The sequence below is a fragment of the Stegostoma tigrinum genome, chromosome 4 (genome assembly GCF_030684315.1).
Source record: "Stegostoma tigrinum isolate sSteTig4 chromosome 4, sSteTig4.hap1, whole genome shotgun sequence".
Lineage (NCBI taxonomy): Eukaryota > Metazoa > Chordata > Chondrichthyes > Orectolobiformes > Stegostomatidae > Stegostoma > Stegostoma tigrinum.
In genome coordinates this window covers 42,841,090-42,864,801 of record NC_081357.1, presented here as the reverse complement: position 1 = coordinate 42,864,801, position 23,712 = coordinate 42,841,090, and the positions used below count along the sequence as shown (strand labels likewise).

General features: G+C 39.7%; 1 protein-coding gene across 3 annotated transcripts in view; it reads left to right on the top strand.

Annotated features, from left to right (window-relative positions):
• The window catches only part of sgk1 (serum/glucocorticoid regulated kinase 1), a 100,382-nt gene that overhangs the window by 49,969 nt on the left and 26,701 nt on the right, over positions 1-23,712 (top strand). For all 3 annotated transcript variants that reach the window (XM_048531261.2, XM_048531263.2, XM_048531262.2), the window contains one exon: positions 21,219-21,291. In XM_048531261.2, coding sequence (XP_048387218.1) covers positions 21,219-21,291 — 73 coding nt within the window. The remainder of the gene's footprint in view (positions 1-21,218; positions 21,292-23,712) is intronic.

Below are 23,712 nucleotides of genomic sequence, written 5' to 3'. Positions count from 1 at the left end.
TGTTGAGCACAGCATTTATTTTGTGTGTATGTATTGAAAATATTTGAGCAAACTAATATAATAGTCAAGGGAAAATGTGTACTGTCATTCTAATCAATTGTTCTAACACATGTGGAAAGCAGGTGGAACTGGGACCTGGACTTATTTGCCCAGAGGTAGGGGCATTACCACTGTGCCACAAGAATGTATGTATATTTAGTTAAAGTAATTTCAAGGCAGTCGACGTAAACCAACTTGATAGCCTTATAAGGCAATACTCAGTAGAATGCTATAGACGATTAACAGAATGAATTGCCACTTGAATATATAAACTTACAGTAACTTACATATTTATTTCAATTTGGAAAAGTATTATAATTCACCTTCTACCAATGGGAACAACTACATTGGTCTATCATCAGGAAATTTATTGCTTGTAGCGGGGATTGTCTTGTGAAAAATGGAGAAAGGCAATCTTGTCCCAGACGGGATATGTTCTTTCATAAGTGTTAAACTGATATTCCAGTTAATCTGGTAATCCACATCATTAGGACCAGTGTAATATGTCCCAAACTATTACATAAATTTGGATTTTGCTGTTCAGGAATGACGACATTTGTTTTAAACAAACTTCCATGATTTCAAATACTGGGTTAGCCTGGGTATAATGAATAATTTATGTCCAAGCAACTCTGTTAATAAATTTTGGAAAGGGGGGAAGGTTATTTCCAAATTTATTCAGCAGTGGATCCTACAGTGGATATTGCTTGAGGTTTGTTAATGATGGCAGCAAATGCTTCCATGTACTTTGACAGTTGTACCAATACCTGAACAAAAGTTTAAACAAAGATAAACTACTCACTTCATATACAAGCAGTACTGTTGAAAGCTAAGTTAAAATAGAAAAGAACTGAAACAGATAAATGAGGGAAAAACATTAGTTTTCTGAAGTTTCTGATTCCCATTCACTGTTGTTTACATCTGCTAATGTTACATAAATAGTTTGAATATACTGCAATCAACGTCTATTATTGCAGCTGTAGATACAATTAAAAATGATAATCCTTACTGCAATTGTTTTCTAGTCAATAATACTTTATGCTTTGATTGGTTTAACTGACTGGAGAATTCAGGCCCAATTTACTTAGCATATGTTTTTTTCTGTTTTGTTTATTGGGTTCAGTGCATAGTAAGGCAATATTCATTGCCTTTCTTTCTTGTTCTATGCTCAGGCCAGATTGGGTGTCAAGAAACTTCCTTAAGTTCAATATTTACAACATTCAAGTAATTTCATAATTACCTATAAAATATCCATGGAGGTTGATGCTCTTGCTTAACTTTAATGTGGACACACATCTTATTCCACTAAATATGAGTTCTACCAGTTGAAATACGAGGCCATTTGAAGGTGAGACACTTCAAGAACAGCTGCTTGTACCTCTGCTTCCCATTCATGATGAATGCCAAACTGTAGATTTATAAACGCATCTGCCTGGATTTGTGCTCATGGGCAGGAACACAGAGACAGGTGAATTGCTTGCTCTGCAAACCCGACCTTGAAAAATTGCTGCTGATTGTCCATTTTTTATTTTCATTGAGGCATCAGCATTGGCCAGGACAAATTCCCTCATCTTCCTCTCAGCAGTACCATGTGATCTTCTACATTATGATGGGACCTTGGTTTAGTAACGCAACAGAAATGTCAGCCTTGCTCTTTCTGTTCAAGTATTGGAATAGGGCTTGAATCGAGAACTTTGTGAGGAGAGAGAGTGTTACCAACTGAGCGGTACAGAGTGGTGCAAGTGTGGAACTTGCTCCAACAGTGAGCAACTGAAGTGGATGATATAGGTACATTTAAGGGCACCCTTAACCTGCTAATGAGGGAGAAGGGAATACAGGGAATAAGTTGATAAATCTACTTGAGGAAAGACAGAGGGCGTCTCAAGTGCAACATCAATATCAGCATGAGAGATAATGGGAACTGCAGATGCTGGAGATTCCAAGATAATAAAATGTGAGGCTGGACGAACACAGCAGGCCAAGCAGCATCTCAGGAGCACAAAAGCTGACGTTTCGGGCCTAGACCCTTCATCAGAGAGGGGGATGGGGGGAGGGAACTGGAATAAATAGGGAGAGAGGGGGAGGCGGACCGAAGATGGAGAGTAAAGAAGATAGGTGGAGAGAGTATAGGTGGGGAGGTAGGGAGGGGATAGGTCAGTCCAGGGAAGACGGACAGGTCAAGGAGGTGGGATGAGGTTAGTAGGTAGCAGGGGGTGCGGCTTGGGGTGGGAGGAAGGGATGGGTGAGAGGAAGAACCGGTTAGGGAGGCAGAGACAGGTTGGACTGGTTTTGGGATGCAGTGGGTGGGGGGGAAGAGCTGGGCTGGTTGTGTGGTGCAGTGGGGAGAGGGGACGAACTGGGCTGGTTGAGGGATGCAGTAGGGGAAGGGGAGATTTTGAAACTGGTGAAGTCCACATCGATACCATATGGCTGCAGGGTTCCCAGGCGGAATATGAGTTGCTGTTCCTGCAACCTTCGGGTGGCATCATTGTGGCAGTGCAGGAGGCCCATGATGGACATGTCATCAAGAGAATGGGAGGGGGAGTGGAAATGGTTTGCGACTGGGAGGTGCAGTTGTTTTTTGCGAACTGAGCGGAGGTGTTCTGCAAAGTGGTCCCCAAGCCTCCGCTTGGTTTCCCCAATGTAGAGGAAGCCGCACCGGGTACAGTGGATGCAGTATACCACATTGGCAGATGTGCAGGTGAACCTCTGCTTGATGTGGAATGTCATCTTGGGGCCTGGGATGGGGGTGAGGGAGGAGGTGTGGGGACAAGTGTAGCATTTCCTGCGGTTGCAGGGGAAGGTGCCGGGTGTGGTGGGGTTGGAGGGCAGTGTGGAGCGAACAAGGGAGTCACGGAGAGAGTGGTCTCTCCGGAAAGCAGACAGGGGAGGGGATGGAAAAATGTCTTGGGTGGTGGGGTCGGATTGTAAATGGCGGAAGTGTCGGAGGATGATGCGTTGTATCCGGAGGTTGGTGGGGTGGTATGTGAGAATGAGGGGGATCCTCTTTGGGCGGTTGTGGCGGGGGTGGGGTGTGAGGGATGTGTTGCGCCAGAAACTTCCACCGGAACATGCTTTATTCCTGACCCAATAATCATGTTACCCATCTTATTTTTTCCACAGCACAAGGTGATGTTGCCTTGTACTCTCACATACCATTCACCACAGCCGGTATTATCACATATCTATATAGTGTGTGCCATTAATTCTTGAATTTAATTGGAATATATTTAATTAAATCGGATTTCACAGAAGTCTGAACATCATGTAAGGCATGAAAATGTTGACAAGATAGAATGGAAGAATGTCATATCAGAATGAGAACTCACTGAGGCATTCTTATTTCATCTGTCCTCATTTGCATCTTATTCCAGATGTTCCTCACAAACAATGTACACAATCCTTACAATGGGTTTTGCTGCATCATATTATTCTTTTGTAAATGGATAGTTAGAAGAAAAATATCTGGAAATGAGGGAAATGATACATGAAATCATCATTATTGGAAGAATTTAAAATGTAGCACCCTCCAACCAGTGAAAATTAGGTTTAGAAAGAATTAAATTGAAGATTGCCCATTCTCCCTCTATTACTGCCACAAGTGCAATTCAGCACAATTGCTTTTCTTATGGACAGGAACCCTCTCTAATCCCTAAGGGAACAGCACAGATTTTATCCTCTTTATTTGATAATGAAATCGAAGGCCCAATTTTGCATAAACCCTCAGCAGGCCCGTTCAGGCATTAAAAATTTACCTCAGTCACTGCACAATCCTCCTATTGCTCAGTAATTGCCTCTTAAGAGAAGATGGATATTTAGGAGGCAGCAAACCAGTCGTTTAGGAACTAGCTCATATATTGATGCTAATTGATGAATCATCATGAAACTAAACTACACAGCCTGTCCCTTTAAGTTTTTATTGATTCCCTTCTAAAAGCCATAGTCTCCCTCCAACTTCTTGGGCAGTGCAATCTAGATCCGCAGCACTCACTGCATAAAAATGTATTTTTCCTTCTTTTACCAATGACATTATTTCAATGTCCTCAGGTTCATAACTCTTGTCTCCATGAGAACAGTTTCACCCTACATACTCCATCTGAATCTTTCATGACTTTGAACGTTTCTATCAAATTTCACTTTCCCCTATAGCAATGAACCAAAGTTTCTCTGATCTATCTATGCAACTGAAACCCTTCATCCCTGGAACAGTTCATGTTGTCAACTAGGGATCAGCAATAAATGCCGGCCCAGCTAGCGATATCCACACTCCGTGACTCAATAGGAAAGAAATGCCTTCTACACTCAGTCCCTGTTGTAAATTATGTGCTTTATTACAGCAGGAGTCAACTTTAATCATGGCTGAGCTCCAAGTGTTCTTCTTACTTTGACTCTGAACCAATATTAAGCTGACACCCACACACCATGGCTGAATAGAAAAGAAATATCTTCTACACTCTCTAAACCGACAGTACAGTCATTCTTCCTGCGGTGCTATCCCCAGAATTGGACAAAGTACTTCAAGAGAAGCTGGTGTTTTGTAAATGTTAATCATAGCCTCCTTGTTTTTGCAGTCTATGCCCCTTTTTATAAAACTCAGGATCCTGCAAGCCTCTTAAACCATACCTTCAGCCTGCTTTGCTACCTTCAGTGATTTGTGCACATGTACCACTGGTCTTAGTGTCCTTGCTCTCCCTAACCCCCTTCAAATGTAATTCATATTGTCTCTCCTCATTCTTTCAACCACATTCTTTCTAGTGCTTCTCTGCACGAAATTGCATCTGCCCCTAGACTGCCCATTCCCATAACCTGTGAATTCAGTTCCTCAGCTTCATGTTGGGCCAGTGTCAAAGTAAGAAGAACACTTGGAGCTCAGCCCTGATTAAAGTTGACTCCTGCTGTAATAAAACGCATAATTTACAACAGGGCCTGAGTTTTAAGGTCTTGGGTCAGTTTAGTTACTTATGCTGTCAGTCCTGGAACACTTTGTTCAGCTCTGAGTTTAATAGACTGGGGTTAGTTGTGAGGCAAACAAAGAAGACAAACTGAGCCAACATTAGAAAGTGAAATATTTGTAAAGTTACCCAGCTCAGTTTGTGAGTTGTTTTTCTAAACTAACCAATAAAAATGGTATTAATACAAAGAGATAAAAGGAAACACTTGAATTATGAGCATGCATTCACATCAAGTAGGGTAACTGCACACTCTTGGTTCTGAAGTAGAACAGCATGGAATTAATAAATGTAAAACTCTTTCTTTAAGGTGCAAATGAAATATTCACCCTTCAAAAATAATACAAAACCTGGTATCTTTGAACTGAAAACTTCTATCCTCCAAGGAATTTAAATTCCCCAAGTACAATCTACATTATTGGGTGGAGGGACATTAAAAATCAAAACTTATATTCTGTTAACATCAACATATAAAAACTCAAAGGGTTCTTCTCAAATTCCTTCAACTGCTGCTTTAACTGAGGTGATAACTTATTTATTTTAAACAGGTTGAAGGCTCCAATAAAATGGCAGGAAAAGGAATTTTAAATGTGTCATCAAACAGATCGTACTCAACGATAATTTGCTCAATGATGCTCAGTTCAGCAGCTGGTTCCAGACTAAATCACAGCCTTGATCCAGAGATGGATACAGGAGCTGAATGCGACAGGAGAGATAATAGCTTCAATATCAATGCAGTATTGAAGTAAGTACAACACTAGTAGAAACCCTAGCAAAACTAACATTGATGGATGTCAAATACGGGTCCATTGTCCAGCTCATATTGTAAGGACACTGGGATTGTTGGAACTATACATCATTGCAGCCCCAAATCATTGCTGCATAGATCCTTCAAGATCTTCCATTAATTCATCAATGCCCTGCTTTCCAAAATAAGGTCATGAATGGGGTTATTCCTTGATAATTCCATAGTGCCAACCCTAGCAGTCCAATGGGGACACATACAAGTGGTGATACAGATCAAACCAGGGCTGAATTTGGTTGTTCATGATCTAGAGCCATTTCACTCAACCAGTCTTCCAAAAATCAGTTAAATTAGCTCAGGACCAGCGAATAAAGCTCAAAGTTCTTTCTCTGTGAGCAAGGTGAACCAATTTTGTGTCAGTACGCTGTTCTATTTGTAGTTTTTGATAAGCAGACATAACAATATTCAATATGTGTGAAAAATGTACATTCAAGTGCATCATTTTAAATTTAAGCTGTCTAACTAATGTTTGGAGTTATTTTAGTATACACTTAATTAAATCAGACTGTGAAATGGATAATACCACAAAAGAGCCATGGGACAGAAAACTTCCTCCACAAACCAGTCAAAGAAAGGACTATTTTGGACTAATAGGCAAGGAAAAGGTGCTGTTAGAGGGACCGATATCTACAGTCATTTGAGAATCTCTAAATAATTCCAGAAGTAATGAATACTTAATTATCTGTTCTTATTTTACACCTGTAACTTCTTTAAAAAAAAATCTTCTCATTTATTCTGAGCTGTGTCTGAAGCTTTAAAACATTTAGCTGATTCAATTTCTCAGTTTTGTATGACAACATGATGTACACAGAATTTGTATTAATTTAACAAAAATCACACAGTACATCAACTGAACATTTATTGTTACAGGGAACATGACTTCAAACAAAGCAGTAGAAAGGAAGCTTCACTTTGAGTTGTTGAAAGAGAGCTTCCTTTCTGTTTGAAGTTCATTAGCTGGTTTCAGAAGAGAGCCATAAGGTTAAAAGAAATGTTAAGTAACTTAATTTCTAAAATGATTGATGTTGCATGCTTAATTAGGATTGAGAAGCATCAAGTGGTTTTAAAATCACAATGCTATGAGCTCCAGATCCTTACTGAATGCAAACACTTCATGTGCAGTAGCTTGGAGGCCATGCATCGTCTAAGAAGGCACATCCTAATTTTCAGCAGGAACAAAATTTTGTTAACATTCATTGTAAATAGTACATGAAAGAGATAATTAAATCACAAATGAAAACAGGCTCAGCTAGTAAACACCATGCTACAAAGACCAGGACAGTTTCATGTTGAAATCTAAATCTTTGCTAAGCTATCTGATCTCAGAATTTTTTTTTTCATTCTTTCTCTGGATATAGATGTTTCTATTCAGCAAGGCTAGTATTTATTTTCCATCCGATTTGACTGTGGTGGTAGTGAATGAATGCACTTTTATTCCTTTTAGAGGGAAACAAATGAGAAAACAAGTACTAAAGCTAGACAATTGGGAGGGTAGGTTTAAATCACTAAGTATAAGTTTGCAATAACTAAGTTTTGAAGAGAACACAAGAATGCAAAAGATTATAAATAGCCAAAGACATGGCAAATAGGATACAATGTGATAAAATTTGTCCTTTTTGACTGGAACAATTAGTCAAAAAAATCTGTCTGATGAAAGATTGCAGAACTCTGAGATGCAAAGAGATTTGGGTGTCCAAGTGTATGAATTGCAAAAGTCTAGTATGCAAGTATAGCAAGAGATTATGAAAACTAATACAATGTTGTTATTTTAGTTATACAAGGCATTAGGGACACTGCATCTGGAGTATGGTATATGACCCCTCTATTTAAATAGGTACCTAGATGTGTTACTGGCAGTTCAGAAAAGCTTCAAAGGTTAATACCTGGAATAGGCAGGTTGTCTACTGAGGAAAGGTTGGACAGGCTCAGCTTGTATCTGCTTATGGTTAGAAGAGTGAGAGGTGATTTGATTAAAATGCAAGATCCTCAGGATCTTAGCAGGGTGGACATGGAAAGGTGAGACAATCAAGAACTAGGAGTCATTGATTAAAAATAAGAGACAGTTTATTTAAGATAAGGAAAAATTATTTCTCACAGAGAATTATGCATCTTTGGAATTCTCTTCCTCAAAAGGGCAGGAGATCTTGAATTTTTTTTAAGACAGAGGCTGATAGACCTTCGATAAGCAAAGGGATGCAAGGTTATCAGGGATAGACGGGAACGTGCATTTGAGAGTAAAATCGTATCAGCCACAACCTTAATTAATGACAACATAGGCTCAAAGAATTAAATGGCTGATTCCTGCCCCAAATTTGAACATTTCTCTTAGAGTAAAATACTCTCTATCTAAACCCCAGATTTAGGAACAAAATTTTGTTAACGTTCATTGTAAATAGTACATGAAAGAGATAATTAAATCACAAATGAAAAGAGGCTCAGCTAGTAAACACCATGCTACAAAGACCAGGACAGTTTCATGTTGAAATCTAATTCTCACCTTTAAGGCTTGATTGTGTTTTCTGACTGCGATCAGCTGGACTCTTAGTTTAGAATTTAGAATTAGAATTATAAAGTAAAGACTAGTTAGCTTTCTGTCATTAAAAGGTGTTAGAACCAATCAAGAAAGGAGATTACAACAGTACATTTAGAATTAATTGGACAGAGTCAGCACAGTTTTGTCAATGGGTTAATCATTTTAGTGGACCTCTTTAAAAGAGTAACACAAGCTATGAATAAAAGAGAGCCTGTAGATGTACCATGCTTTGATATAAATGTGGTATTTGATAAAGAGCTGCATCAAAGGTTTTTACGAAAATTAAAAGTGCACAGTGTCATGACTAACATACTGGCCTGCATAGAAGATTGTCTAACTGGCAGAAAACAGAGAGTATACATAGATAACAAGGTGTCGAGCTAGATGAACACAGCAGGCCAAGCAGAATCAGAGGAGTAGGAAGGCAGAACCATTTCAGGAGAAGGGTCTAGGCTCGAAACATCAGCCTTCCTGCTCCGCTGATGCTGCTTGGCCTGCTGTGCTCATCCAGCTCTACACCCTGTTATCTCAGATTCTCCAGCACCTGCAGTTCCTACTATCTCAGAGAGTATACATAAATGGGTTTTCATCTGATTGGCAGGTCGTGATGTTGGAGTCCTGCAGTGAGCTGGTCTGGAGACTCAATTTTTCACAATTCACATCAATTACTTAGATGAGGGGAGCAAAGATATGGTAGCTAAATCCACTGACAACATCAACATACTGAGGAAAGTGAGTTGTTAAGAAGACATAAGTAAGTTAAAGATGGAATTAGATGGGTTGAGTGAATGGGCTAAAATCTGGCAGAGTATAAAGTGGGAAAATGTGAAGTCATTCACTTCAGCAGGAAAAATAAAAAAAAAGAGTATCACTTCAGCAGAGAATGATAGTGGAATCCTAAGATACAAAGGGGATTTGGATGTTGTTGAAGGTGAGTTACTTTGAAGTTAGTATGCATGTACACAATGAAATCAGAATGCTAACGTGATTCTGTCCTTTATTCTGAAAGGAATTGAACAGAAAAGTAAATGCCAAGCTTGTTGAGTCCATATCTCAAAAAAACCGTGTCCATTTTGGTCTCCTTTTTAAGGCAGGATGTAAGTGCTTTGGAGGTAGTTCAAAGTGGTTTATTAGACTGATATCTGTAATGAGTGGCTTGTCTTACAAGGATAGTTTGGACAAGCCGGAGTTTAAAAAAGTGAGTGGTAACTTGATTTTAGTGTGTAAGATCCTGAATGGTCTTGACAAGGTGAACATTGAAAGTATGTTTGTTCTTGTGAGTGAATCCAGGCTGGGGACACTATTTTAACATTGGAGTTTATCCTTTCATGGCAGAGAGGAGGAGAATTTGTTTTGTCTCGGAGGATGTGTGACTTTAGAATTCCCTGTTTCAGAAGGGGATGGAGGCATGGTCATTTAATATTTTTAAGGCAGTAGTAAATAGATTCTTCTTAGGCAGAGGAATCAAGGATCATTGGGGAAAATTAGAAATGTGGAGTTCAAAGCACATGAAGATCAACCATGATCTTGCTGAATGCTGGATTAGGTTCAAAGTGCTGAATAGGCCATTTCTGCTCATATTTCATCTGAACAAACATTGCACTTCTTCAAATAAGCCTTTGCTGAGGATTGAAGTTACTTTTCTCTGAAAATATCAAACTCACATTTACATAAAATGAAGAAGTGCTGATGCTGGAGATCTGAAACAAACAAAACCCGCAATTGTTGGAGAAACCCAGCTAGTCTGGCAGTATCTGTGGAGAGAAAACAAAGTTAATATTTTGAGTCCAATAATCCTCTTCAGTTCTGTCTTCTCTCCACATATGCTGCCAGACTTGCTGAGTTTCTCCGACTTATATTGACATTCTCTCTGCATGATTTTAAATATTAATTTCATCCAATTGAAGTTTGCCCCCACAGATGCACTAACTTCTGCTGACTGAAGCTTCAATGGTCTTGCATTTATTTTGAAGTTCTTGCAGGCTTTCCTTGTATGACTGAAGATCTCTTTCTAACTCCATTATGTCATTTCTCAGAGTTTACAGTCACTTTTCTGGCTGGAGAATTAAAAAAAAACTTTACTTGCTTTCGTTAGCAATTATGATAATATATGACAATCTATATGACTCTGAACTGGCCTCTGGGCAGTTCAGGATGGGAAATAAATGCTGCCTTGCCAGGGACACCCTTATCCCATGAATGAATAAATGAATAAAGGATCAGATTACTTCCTTGCTTCTTACTAGTGGTCTGGCCTTCTATTGTAAAAGGATTTCTTCATCCAACCATCACTGTCACTGTGTCATCTTGAAAGGCTCTGTGCAATATGTCAACAATTTTATCTCTTTGATTTCTTCTCAAGGGACATCAGGGTTTTTGGACAGTGGTGCCCTGAATCCAATTGTTCAGAAAAAATATTGAAGTTTCTGGGATAAATGAATGATGAATGCACTGGTTTATTTTTGAAAATGTAAAATATTCCACCCTCTTGCACAGTTTGGACGCAAATATCTTTAGGCTATTTAATCTCTTCCTTTTGCAACAAAGTATAGCATTCACCTGGTGTCTAACTTTGATTCTTGTATTTCCTCAGTCCCAAAGTTGAATGGACTGCAGTTTTAGGATTAGTGACCTTAACCTTGCTAACACTCTGTTATGACTTGGCCCTGGGTGCGGCTTCCTAATTTGCCACAGTTCCAGAGGAGATACCTTAAAGTGTTAATCTCCCAAGAGTGGAGAGATAAGCCAGCTCCCCTTGACTATTCACCTCCCCCTTGCTTGGTTACAACAAAGTTAATTTTAAGTGGATATCCATTTATCTTGTGGATACTTTTCTCCCAAATCCAAATGAACTGTTGTTTTAAAAGTAGCCAGTTTAGCCAGGCCTTTTTGAAAGAACAAAGTTAGTTGACTAACCACTAAATCCAAGAAGAAATAATAATGCAACACACATACACATGACTTAGCAATGATGAGGATCTAAAAAGATAAAAGTTTAAAAAATGGAACAGCAGATGGTTGAACATTATGGTTATTACAATGGATGTCACTGGTAATGTTGACACTGATAGTTGAGTGTCTAGTTTTGAGATTTTTATTTTAGTAGATTGGCTAAAACACTGTTGTCCTGATTCCTCTTAGCAGTACTGACTGACAGCACTCAGAGTGGAAAAGTTTTACCTGCAGTGCTGGGGTGTTTAACTGGCTATTCTCAAACCAGTAACGCTCACAGCACACTGGTCCACATATTTAGGACACAACCAGAGTTGAAACTTATATTTAATCCCTGTCTCTCTGTATTCTTGAAAGGGGGAAAGGACAAATATGTCGCTTGCCTAGACTACTGTCATTTTTTTACCGTAGTGTTTATAATCTGAGATAATCCCAGTTCAGTTCTGATTGAATTTTCTCCCTTTGAAGGTTCATTGACTCCTTGCCAGTTGTGATATCGCAGACTATCTCTCGCTTTAGGCAGTCATGGAATTTATATCTACTGCCAATGCTTGGCTATTGTCATTTTATTAAAAATATCCAATATGACGCTTTTATATACATGTGTGGTTATAATGCATGGTCATGAAAATCCAAAAGGAGAATTTACATTTACCATTCACTCTGGTATTTAATTTGAGATTACTCTCTCTGTCATTTGCTTCAATTTCTCTAAAATCTGTCCTGTGGGTCTGTGCAATCAAGGAAGTTGAATTCTTGCTGTGGGCCTATCTTATTCCCCAGGAAGATTTCATCCTGCCATGGTACTCCCCTAATGCTGGGACTGCTGAAAACTGCTGTTGTCTGTGTTTAACATTTTGACATGTAGCCTTTTCCTGGCTTCTCTCGTTGCATTCATGATTCTGTATTAAACTGGCTGGGTTTGGTTTGAATTGGTAGAGTTCTTTCATGTCTTGGACCATGCTCTGTCTGGCAATATACCAGCTCAAATTCCTCCACATCATCACAATTCAGTGATCCATGGTGGAAAGTATGGAGAGTAACTAAGTCTTGGATATAAAGGCAGGTACGGTCAAATAATCTGCTGTCTACCTTGGCATGTTACAAACGCCCATCTGGTGGAGTGCAGGAAAGCACTAACCTACAGGATAGGAAGGAAGAAACTTGCAATCTGGGTGAAGAAACATATTTTAAATTGTGCATTATGTTTAACATTTAGGAATTAATATCCAAAAGCCAACTTGTTTAATTGGATATATACCTGTTACACCGGCGAGAGCATGTGTTTGAGATGATGTCAAATATGGAAGTAATGAAAAGGTTTGTGTTTTTGGATATCATGCATGGCATTGTAACTCAGCTGGACCTACAGTCCAGTACCAGCAGATTTGGAGGGCTGGCTGTCCCATTACAAACCTGCCAGTCCCTAGACCCCTCCTGTCAGAGATTTGTTGAGGACAGGATAGATTTCAGGTGTCTCACCTGCCCTTGTGCCTTCTGGGGCCTTTCAGTGGGTCTTTCTGCTCCATGCACTATTTTAGCTGACCTTACCAAATGCTGGCTGTTAGACATAGCTGTGCAGGCTGATGATGGGCAAAAGTGGTGGCACCTCCTTTGTAGGTCTCTTGTGCTGCCAAGCTCAAACTTCTTCTTTTACATTGCTCTCTATCAGTTAAACCTCAACCCCTAACCCCTCTTCACCCTGTGACAGCCTGACTGGAGGGAAATTTCCTCCTTACTTACCTTGGTGCCTAGCTTCAGTGACAATCCCCATTAGGGAACAACCTGTAGTCCCAACGGTTGCCATTGCTCTCAGTTGGTATTGCTGGACGTATTAAAATTGGATGGCAGCTCTCTGAAACTGGCTTTTCTATCCCAGAGGGGCAAAAATCTCACCTCCATCCCATTAATGACTAATTTGCTGTTAAATAACACAGGAACAGCTTTCTTTGCTGGCTTGTCTTTCTTGTTGACTTTTCATTTTCGGGAGTGGCAGAAGGTAGGGTACCCAGTGTTTAAAATAAAGGGTTAAAAAAAGAGACATTTGCCTTTGTACAAAGCAGATGCAAGTTAGTTTCTAAATCAGACGGAAACATTTACATTGGAATTTGGCAATAGCAGAGGTATTAATAAAGTCTGTTCTAAAACATGGCCAATATTTCATGTTGCTGTAAAGGCCCGATAAAAGGTTTAGTACTGTACGTGTACTTGACAGATGTTTAATTTTGGCTTTTACCACTGCAGTCATTAATCTGTCTTCTCTGCCATTAAGCTCCACCATTGTCCCTCAACAATGACTAAGGTTTTTATTATCGAGGAATTGTGAATGGAAGAAAAATGCAATATCATTGGATATATTTGTTGGCAAGACAGTTAGGAGATGGCAGGTTTTGAGGTTTTATTTTAAACACATACATTGATGATGAAGCTTATATAAATTACTCTATATGTTATTTAAGAGCTTGACAGACCCAGTCCATGAACCTTTCAAATATGCCTTTTGAATGCCAAGTCTTTTTTCTCCACTAGCAATAATGTGACTTTATAAATTAAATCCAGATGACCTGGTCTGAGCAGACTTTGGATTTCACTTACAAGTTAGATTCCAGTAGAGCAACTTCCTTCACACTTGTCTTTCCCATTCCCCAGTGATTTTATTCCGTCAGTCCACGTGATGCTGATTGTAAGGCTCTTATCAAGGATGCAACATCACATCGATCGCAGCCATTGTTTGAGTGTTACTGGTGCAGTTTGGCGCCCAAAGTGGCATCAGTGATGCAAATGCCCACCTTTGGGATGTGTTTCCCTGGGAGCTGATAGGCAAGCATTTTGATGCAGCCACTGCCTGGATCGCAGAGCTGGTGGACCATGATAGCAATCCTATAAAGCAGAACTCTGATTTGACAGGAGCAATGCCATTTTGAAGCTCAGTAGTCCAATGAGTGCAGCAACAGATAGCTGAAAAACACTCCTCACTAGTGCAACTGAGAATGAGAATTAACCAAATACAAGCCATTTGCTGCTTAAATTCTACTGGGTGCTGCTTTGATCCAACAACCATCTGGTGCCTCTAACGCTTGAAAGTTGTGAAAGCACAGTGGGAGACATTAAAGGAGTTTTTCACTGTTTCAATGCTTCGGCAAAGACCAATTGCTCTCAATCCAATGGGCAGACTATTCAGCATTCCTCTCAGAGTGCAGGAAAAGCTGGATATTGAACAGATGGGCATGTGAAATAGGTCAAGCCGTTGGAAGTGAGAAAAGAAAGAGAAATGTGAGTGAGAGGGAGAGAGGATGGCTCTTGGCAGGGGGCTATCTCTGCCCAGTGTGTTCATGATGCAATTCACAGCCCTGGACATTAGTAAGGAACATTGTCTGCATTTTCTGCACTTCAGGAAGAGCATCTTCACTGAAATCTATCCCCCAGTGCAGCCATAACTGCATCTCAGAACAGGGCAGTGGCCACATTACCAGTGATTGTGAAGGTTACCCTCAGTAACTGGTAATTGCAGCATATCACCAACCACTGTTCTAGCAGGGTAGGCACAGATCCTCTCAACTCAATGAGGGCCAACAACATTTCACATGTGGAGAGAAAGAATCAGGCAGCGTGAACATGGAGCTGTGGGGATCGTGGTGTGCCCAGGTTGCAAGCATCCATCGATTGCAATTGGGAGGCTTTGCCAGCTCTGCATTCCAACTCTGACCATGATTGGGATCCACTTCCTCAACAGCCACGTAGTGAGTAAACAGAGGCAGAGACTTGTGCAGGGCAATGCCCAAGATATTCATTCATTGGCAGTCTGTTGTGCATGGTGCATTCAAATCACCTCAACAAATCAATGCTGTGGCCCTTGGTCATCATGGCTCTCTGCTGACCATGTGGCTCCTGGCTCTACTTACGTGATCACGTGTAGGGGACTGATAATGAAATCCCCTGTTGCCCTGCAAAATGTGCTACAATTGCCATTGACAAGATGAAATAATACTTCTGCTATCTGCATTACTCTGGACAAGCCCTGCAGCATTCGGTAAAGTGACTGATAAGCTGTGTTTCCCCCCTGTCTTCCGAGCTTGTGGCTGAATAGTTTCTCCTCTCCATCTCCTCCACCCAGGGTTCCAGTGCAGCATTCAAAAGAATTGAAGCCCACCCTCTCCTTTAATATATCAATTTCAGTTTGTGAACTGAGGATTACTTAGCCAGCTCTTACAAATAACCACATGCACCCCCCCACCCCTTAAACTAGAAGACTGGCTTTAATAAAGGGAGACTAGATTAAACACTCACCATATTGATCACTTTCTGACACTTCTAGCTGTTTAATAATAAAGATGGCACTAGCTGAGCTTTGCAGCTGTACAAGGTAATGGTATTTGGCTTGTTGTCTATAGTAAACTGAATGGACATAATATAGCTACACATTGCAATTTCTGTGTCTGTTGATAGTAGCTAACTATTTAGCGTCAATGCAATTTTGTAATGAAAGTGCCTGTGTCTCAATTATTTTTAAATTGAAAGTAGCGTGACCTGTCATGAACAGCTTTGGAAGAGTAATGCGTGATGCAGAACTCCAGCCAGTTGTTTACTACAAGTGGTGGATTTTGTTTAGAAAAATATATCAATGTTTTTGTTTATTTCAGCCAATAAATGTCTGCTGGCCTAATGGCCCTCACATCCTCTTGTCCCAGCTGTACTCCATGTTTCAAACTTAAAGATTAATATTATTGAAATGAGCTGCAGCCCACAGCCTGAGCTTAAATGGTGAACCTTTGCAATGTGCTGCTTTCACTGACGTAGGGACTGGAGCACATACCTCTGAATCTTATTATAATTGATGTTAGTGACTGTTTCCAATCTTTTCTGTGCAAAATGCTAAATGACCTTTGTGATATTACACTGCCCCATGTCTTGTTAGAGATAAACTACTGCGGATTCTGAGAAACTATCCAATTTGGTCAGAAGCTCTTGCACAGGTCAAGGGCTGGGTCATGAAAATATGGGGCCAATGATCATTCAAGATGAGACGTTGCATCAGGCAGCAGTAGAATCATGGTGGAAAAATCTAACATATCCCTTCAGGATATTGCTAGGAAAAATGCCTCTCTTTTTTTAAACCCAGCCTTCTTTAATTCTTCTCATAGTTAGCCAGAGGGTTAACATTGTACAGGACTTAAAGCAGTGTATCACTCTATTGCAGTATCTTACACTCAACAGGTCAGGTTAAAACCGTGCCCTCCACCCACCAGTGCGTACCTGACATACTGCTCAGCACTCGCACAGTGTTGCACAGTGAGGCAGCAGAAAGCATAATTGCTCCCACATGCAAATAACCATCAACCAGAGATAACAAAGTGCGGGGCTGGATGAACACAGCAGGCCAAGCAGCCTCTTTGGAGAACAAAAGCCGACGTTTCAGGCCTAGATCCTTCGTCACTGTCAACCAGTAACATTTTTACCCAGGGTCCATTCACGACACACATTTGTTGCTACCAGTTGGCAAATTTTCAGTAAGCAAATGTTCAAAAAAATGTCATTGTCCTTTACCATTTCCCGCAGAGCAGCATGAACAATGCAAGACACTAGCCAGTTTGTTTATCAAATACTTCCAAAATGTAGGTAAAATAATTTCAATCTTTTTCAGCCAGGCTGGCACTTGACTGTTGTTCTGATGCTCCTGAAGTCAGGGACATGGTTTGACTTTTTGAGGGCGATTGCCTCACACCCCTTGGATTTAAAACCACACTGAATGCATGATCTGGCTTTATAAGAAGGATAGTTCAGCTTATGGTCTAAGTAGTTATACATGTCTGTGTACCGGGAATTGTGATTGTTCTGAGAGATTTTGTTTGACTTTCTGAATTATATTGTCTTTCAGGTCAGAGGCATGAATACACAACAATGGAGAGATGTAGAAGGTTTCTAGACCATGTAAGGAGAAAAGTTACACTGGTAGCAGAATTTGTTTGGAAAATTACAATACACTGAAGCAATTAAGATTGATGATAGCATTATTTCATGGATCTGGACAGTTAGAATTACACTGTGATTAAAAGAAGAGTAACACAAAGCAATCTTTAATCGCCTGAAAGTAGATTGCCTCAGTCTAAAAACTATATTTCTGAATTTTTTCAGTTTCACTAAAAGTCAAAATGATTGAAATCAGGCAAACTGTTTATTTTTCACACTGTTATGGTAATCAGAGAACTATATACTTGGGAACTTTCGAGAAGACACACTCAAAATATATTGCGCTAAGAGCCCAGTACTTTTATTATACAATACATAGACAGATTTGTGCTTGAGGTTAAGCTGACCCTGAAATAATTGTAAAAATTATTGTGAGAACAGAGGTTAAAAGAACGAGAGGTCAGACATGACCAAAATAGTTACGAGAAAAATGATGGAGGACGAACACTTCTTGTGGAACTCTGGCGGTAAACACACATTAGCTGACAAGTACAGGGTTAAATATTTTAATTTCACATGGTATATGAAAACTAGAATAAATCTGCCTTCTAATAATGTTCTTTAGTCTTGCTGGTGATCAACTGAAGTCAAGAGAACAATACTGAGTTTCAACTTAGCCACCATCTGACAGTCGAGCAAGATCCAAATGAAGGCCTCAAATAAAAACAGAAACTCAGCAGGTCTGACAAAATCTGTGGAGAGAGTCCGATATATCTTTTTATTCCTTCAGAAGTGAATTGAGGCCTGCTGGTGCAAATAAAAGCAAAATTGCTGAGGGCCACACTTGATGTAGAGGTCACCCTGGATCACATGTGATCACTGGGCTGTTTTGAGAGCACCACCACTGAATTCTGGGAAGGTTACAGCTCTGCTCGCATTGTCTGTTCCTGAAAAGGAACTGCAAATTGTAACGGCGATGGTTCATGAAGCTGCTTCATAACTCATTTTATACATTTGCTTGTTTCCAGGAAAAAGAAGTGCAGAAACCACATTGTTTCTGGTTATCTTTGTCTGTAACATATTGAGACTTCCAATCACAAAGTTGATTTTGCCAAGTTAAACATTTATTCAAAGATTTAGATGTCAAACCTTAAAATGCAGGCTATATAAAGTTTCCAGACTAATTTAGAAGCATCTGATGGCATCACGTGGACATTGTATTGCAATGACACACAGTTTCTGCATTCCCGTTAGTCTGTACAATTCAATAAATTGACACACTAGGGAAGGCTTACAATCGGCAACACTTCCTTAAGTACATCTGTATGAATTCTGAGCTGAAACATACCAGAATAGCGATTGGGAATTAGCATGTGTCAGGAATAATTCTGTATTCAAGCCACCCACCATTACTCACAAATTCTGGCTTCATCATCGATCAGAATTTACTTCTATCCCTCATTCTAGGCTGGGCACAGTCTCCAGAAATAGAAGTATAGTACTTAAAGCTTAACATATTAGTAATGTTCCTTAAAAAAAGAGCATATTGTCAAAATTTTTCATCCTGAACTCATCAGGATGGTTCACAAGAATAACAATTCGAAGAGAAAGCCAGCATTTTCGCTACATGAACAGAAAGTGCTAATTGGTAGAGGTGTTGCCAAGAAACCATTTCATGCACCAATTAATGATAACTGGCAGTTAATTGCCAGTATCACCCTCCCTGTTTAAAATGTAAACAAAGCCTGAAAGTTAATTATCACTCATTACTAATTTGTGCATTATTTATGGAAATGGCCCGACCAGAGTCTACTTCCCAACCAATCTTCCATCACATGCAAGTGTTAATTTTTATTTTGTCTTTGAATTGTTATTCTTGAAAATTGTCCGAATGAATGCAAGACGAATAGCTTCAATAAAATGTGGGTTTAGTAGGAACTGCTGATGCTGGAGTCTGAGATAACACAGTGTGGAGCTGGAGGAACATAGCAGCCCAGGCTGCATCAGAGGATCAGAAAAGCTGACATTTCAGGTTGGCACCCTTCTTCAGAAAATGGCCCCTTTTGAAGAAGGATCCTATCCTAAAACGTCAGCTTTCCTGATCCTCTGATGCTGCCAGGCCTGCTGTGTTCCTCCAGCTCCACACTGTGTTATTTGAATAAAATGTGTCATTTTTCAGCAATACTCAAGTTCTTTACAGCCAATCAACTATATTATTGACATTAGTGGTTGTATATACATAGTTTATTGCCTTCATTTAGCTGTTAAGGTTGTACAATGAAGGCAGGACAGCATAAAGTAATATATTTACAAATCTCAGCTCCAGTATTATCTCTGTTACCATGTTTCAATAAAATATGTATGCACACATATAGGTATTTGTCTAATCCTCAATGTTATCTATATTGCTAGATCAGGACATTTTCATCATAAGACAAATAACAAGAGTCTGCAAATTGAGGTGTTGAAAAGTGATAAGTTTCTAGCCATAACTGCAGGTAGAGGAGGTTGTTACTTAATGTATCTAATGAGGGAACAGTCTGCAGAATGTAATCAGTTATCTCTGGACTACCAGAGAACACACAATCTATTTGATAGAAGTACCAGAGTGATTATTTTTGATTTCTGTGGTATTATATCCCAGAGCTATGCGTCAGCTAAATAGAACGCAGGGACAAACCTGGGTCAAATCAGGTCTTTCAGTGCAGGAAGCACCTGCTTAAATAGATCTGTTTAGCTTCATGGTTCTTTGAAATAATATCTCCTATTTCTTTTATAGATCTGTGCACCTGACTATGCACAAAGTGATGCCAGAGGCACATATCATTTGGCATATTCAGACAATACCTACCGTCAAATGCATAATAATTTGTATAGTGTTCATATAGTCAGTATATTGGGACATATGAATTTTTAATAGATACCTGCGGAGTGCCATACAAGAATATATCCATGGGCAGTTTTTAATGTCGGCAACAACAAGGCATTTGGGTAATGGTGGGCCTTCCCATTCCCAGGTCCCTTGAAAGCTGACAGTCAGTCAGAGATTGGCAGCAAGTGCAAGGCGGCAGATGGCAGATCCTCTGTGAGGTGCGCTGAGTGCCTTGAATAAGCCCCTTAGGCCCCGAGCCCCCACCCCAATTCCCCATCCACCCAACCTCCCCAGAGTCCACAAGCAACTGTCATGGTTTAGCTTTTTTGGATTTCCCTCTTGGCATGTTCCATGTCTGTTACTAGGTCATTATCAATAGTGACAGTGCAAGCATGAAGGGACTTAATTTCAGTGAGCTGTGAGGTTTCAGGGACTCTAAGTAATGTTAGGAGCTCTGTTATTCTGTTGGATTATATGAGATGTGACTTCTGACTGAGTCACTATGCATCCACACTCCTCACACACAAGTGCTGGGCAAAATCACACATGAAGATGGGCAAGCGTTTTGAAAGATGCGTGGGTCGGATTTTCCTGAGTCCTCATAAAAATCTGGGGCCAGATCGTAACATCCTGAAGGTGGATGGTAGGCGAACTGTGATAAATTTCTGCATTCCTCTCCATGTGAGAGAAAGTGACTGCATGAGAACCAAATCTGTGAAGGTGTTTTACATCACTAATTTTTTTCTCCCCTTTCGTCTCATGAAACTGTTTAATATATTCTAAGGTATCATTGTACAGATACTGGTCATTGCCAAGTAATTCATTTAATGGGTTACAATGTCTGAATTAGGTCGAACGTCACCCTGATTTAAAGGGAATGAGCCACCTTGTCTATTTCTAATGTCTTTGTGACTCTGCGTATTCTTTAATGGTCTTTGTTACATATTTCAAAAGGGCTCATATGCCTATCATTTATCAGCCCTTTCAAACAGGAGTGTGAAATAAACAATCGATTGTGGGACATGTGCCCTGAGCAGGGAAGTAGTAAACTGTAAGGAGGCGCTCTTAACTGTTTGCTTGATAGCTTACAATGTCACATGAACTGGAAGGGTAAATGGCAGAAAACAAGAACTAATGATATTAATTTTAATATTTCAACAGACAAAGAAGCAGTGTCCAGATGAACTTCAGAAACATCCCTCAGAGAAATTCTACACAAGCAACTGTAATCCAGGTACTATTTGACTGAAAATATATAGACCTCCTCTCAAACCTGGAATCAACAAGTATTTTTTAAAAAATCAATGTCACTGAAGGATTGTTTTACTTTAACACTTGGTTCATTACCTCCAGCCAAAGCATTAATTATTATCGATATTGTTAATATTTTAACAAGAAAGAATGGGATGGTAAAGAAAACCAAGAGACAACTCAAGTTAACAAAATAAGGGATGTTGAAAAGGCAGATCCAAAATTCAAACAGAGCAAGAATTATGAACTAAGCCAAAAACATTTTTAGAAATGAATCCAGATTTTTGTTGAAGCCATATGAGTATGAGGAGGGTCGAAGAGGGTCTAAAAGATTGTCAAAAAAGTCCATTTACATGTATTAAAAGTTTGCACAGGGGGAGAAGCAGAAAGACTTGCTGGATGTAAGTAAGTGACAGAGAATTAGTGTGATGGTACATTAAGTGCATCTCATACTTTTTTAAAGCACAACGCCATGCAATTTCCATCCTTACACTTTAGTTCCAGGGAACATATGCTTAAACGCACACAAAAAAACCCAGTTTTTTCAAACAATGTGGCTTTTGAAGAACTAGTGCAAAAGATGAACGTATCTGTGGAAGATATTGTGTCCCACATGTCTACCTCCAGGTGACAGAAATAGATTTAACATCATAAGGAGTGAGAGTCAGTTCCTGGAAGATGAAGCCCAGAGTTAGATGTAAATAAAGCTCCAGTCCTTTGTGAGTACACAGACTTCTTTTGTCCTTCTGTTGGTAGCCCCAATCGGGTATACTGATGTATATGGCATATGCATACAAGGTATATGTTATCTTGGATGGTTTGACATCTGCTTTTTACTCTTTGTGTGCCATTCCAGCTTTAAGCAGCTCTGCCACGGTGTGCTCCAACATAAATAGCACAAGATGCTTGATATGGTATCTTCCTGAAATTAGCCTTCAGCCTCTGACTTGCTGTTGAGAACAGCTTCCGATGTGAGGGATCTATCCTGCAAAGGAAAGTATTTTTTACACACCACCAATTGCTAGATGTGTTAGATTGTCAAGAAGTCATTCCAATATGGTGGAAATGGTGCAGCAGAGACTATTAACTTGTGACTTGTTTCTGAAAGAAATGTAGCCTTCTTTTACACTGCTCCTCAGAGAGTGCTTGTGATTTGCTTATAGATGGTAAGGATTCTTGTAAGCTCGGCTCCTTTTAGTTGGTCATCCAGAAGCTAAAACTGCATTAGCTCATCTTCTTCCTTCTCTTACTTCAGCCAGAATGGAAATGCTAAAATAATTCCCTTTTGAAAAAAATACAACTTCCTTTGATGGTTGCCCAGCCATTGTAAACAAGTTAACATTGAGTAACTTGTCAAAACAACTGTAAACTCAGAGCATTATGTCCCATCAATCTTTGCAGTGAGAGATTGTGTAAGTATCTTGAGGTAGCTTATTCTTTCACAACAGCTACACACACTGAAACCTCTTACCTCATTACTGGTCTTGTCAGGCCTTTGGCTGTTCAACAATCTTTCTATTCCTTTTGTTCACTGCTGCACCCCCTTCCTCTTTCCACCACCCCTCAATTGTTATTCTTTTTGTTTAGAGTAAGACCCTGAATAATTTATTCCTGGTAGGATTCAGACCTGCTGAAAATCCAATAATCTAAGGCATGGTTAAGCAATAAGAAGATACACAGAACCAATAATGTGACTAATAGTTTAGTGAAAGTGTTTCCATGAATCATCCAAACTAATAAATATATTACACATTACTCTTTCCTTCAGTTCTACTTGAATGTCAGTACAACTGAAATAAAAAATGCTTCTTTTTGTTCATAATTTTTCATCCATCTGCACATACTCCTACTGAAAATTGTCTCGTAATAGACACCCCATTCAAGTGATTTCTTCATGGGTGCACTGGGATTGTGAGTGCCAGGAGGTCGTTTGATCTGAGATGACAGCTTCCAGCTAATCCCAATAATGTCTTCACCTATGATCCACAAATGAATGTTTCATCAGATGCCACTCACTTGGCAGAATCTGGCTGCAGTCACAATGTCTTTATTCAATGGAAATTGACTGTGCCATTGGCAAATGAACTAACCATGGCAAACCAAAGGGTGGTGATTGAGTGATACAGACTACTCGTAGATGGCATAATTCTAATCCATAATATTTATACATCTGGCAAAATGTAAACATTGGAAACAAAGCTGCCATACAAGATGTTATACAGAGGACTATCAGTATGCCACAACGAAGCTTTCTCTGCCTGAACTGTTTTGAGGAGCCCTGATGTATTCAACTGAGAGTGGAAAGATTCATGATGGTCCACTGCATGCAGCACAACTGCGCCATTATAAAGTCACAGACATTGTCACTAATTACAGAGCAATTGCATGAGAGGAATGGGCTGCT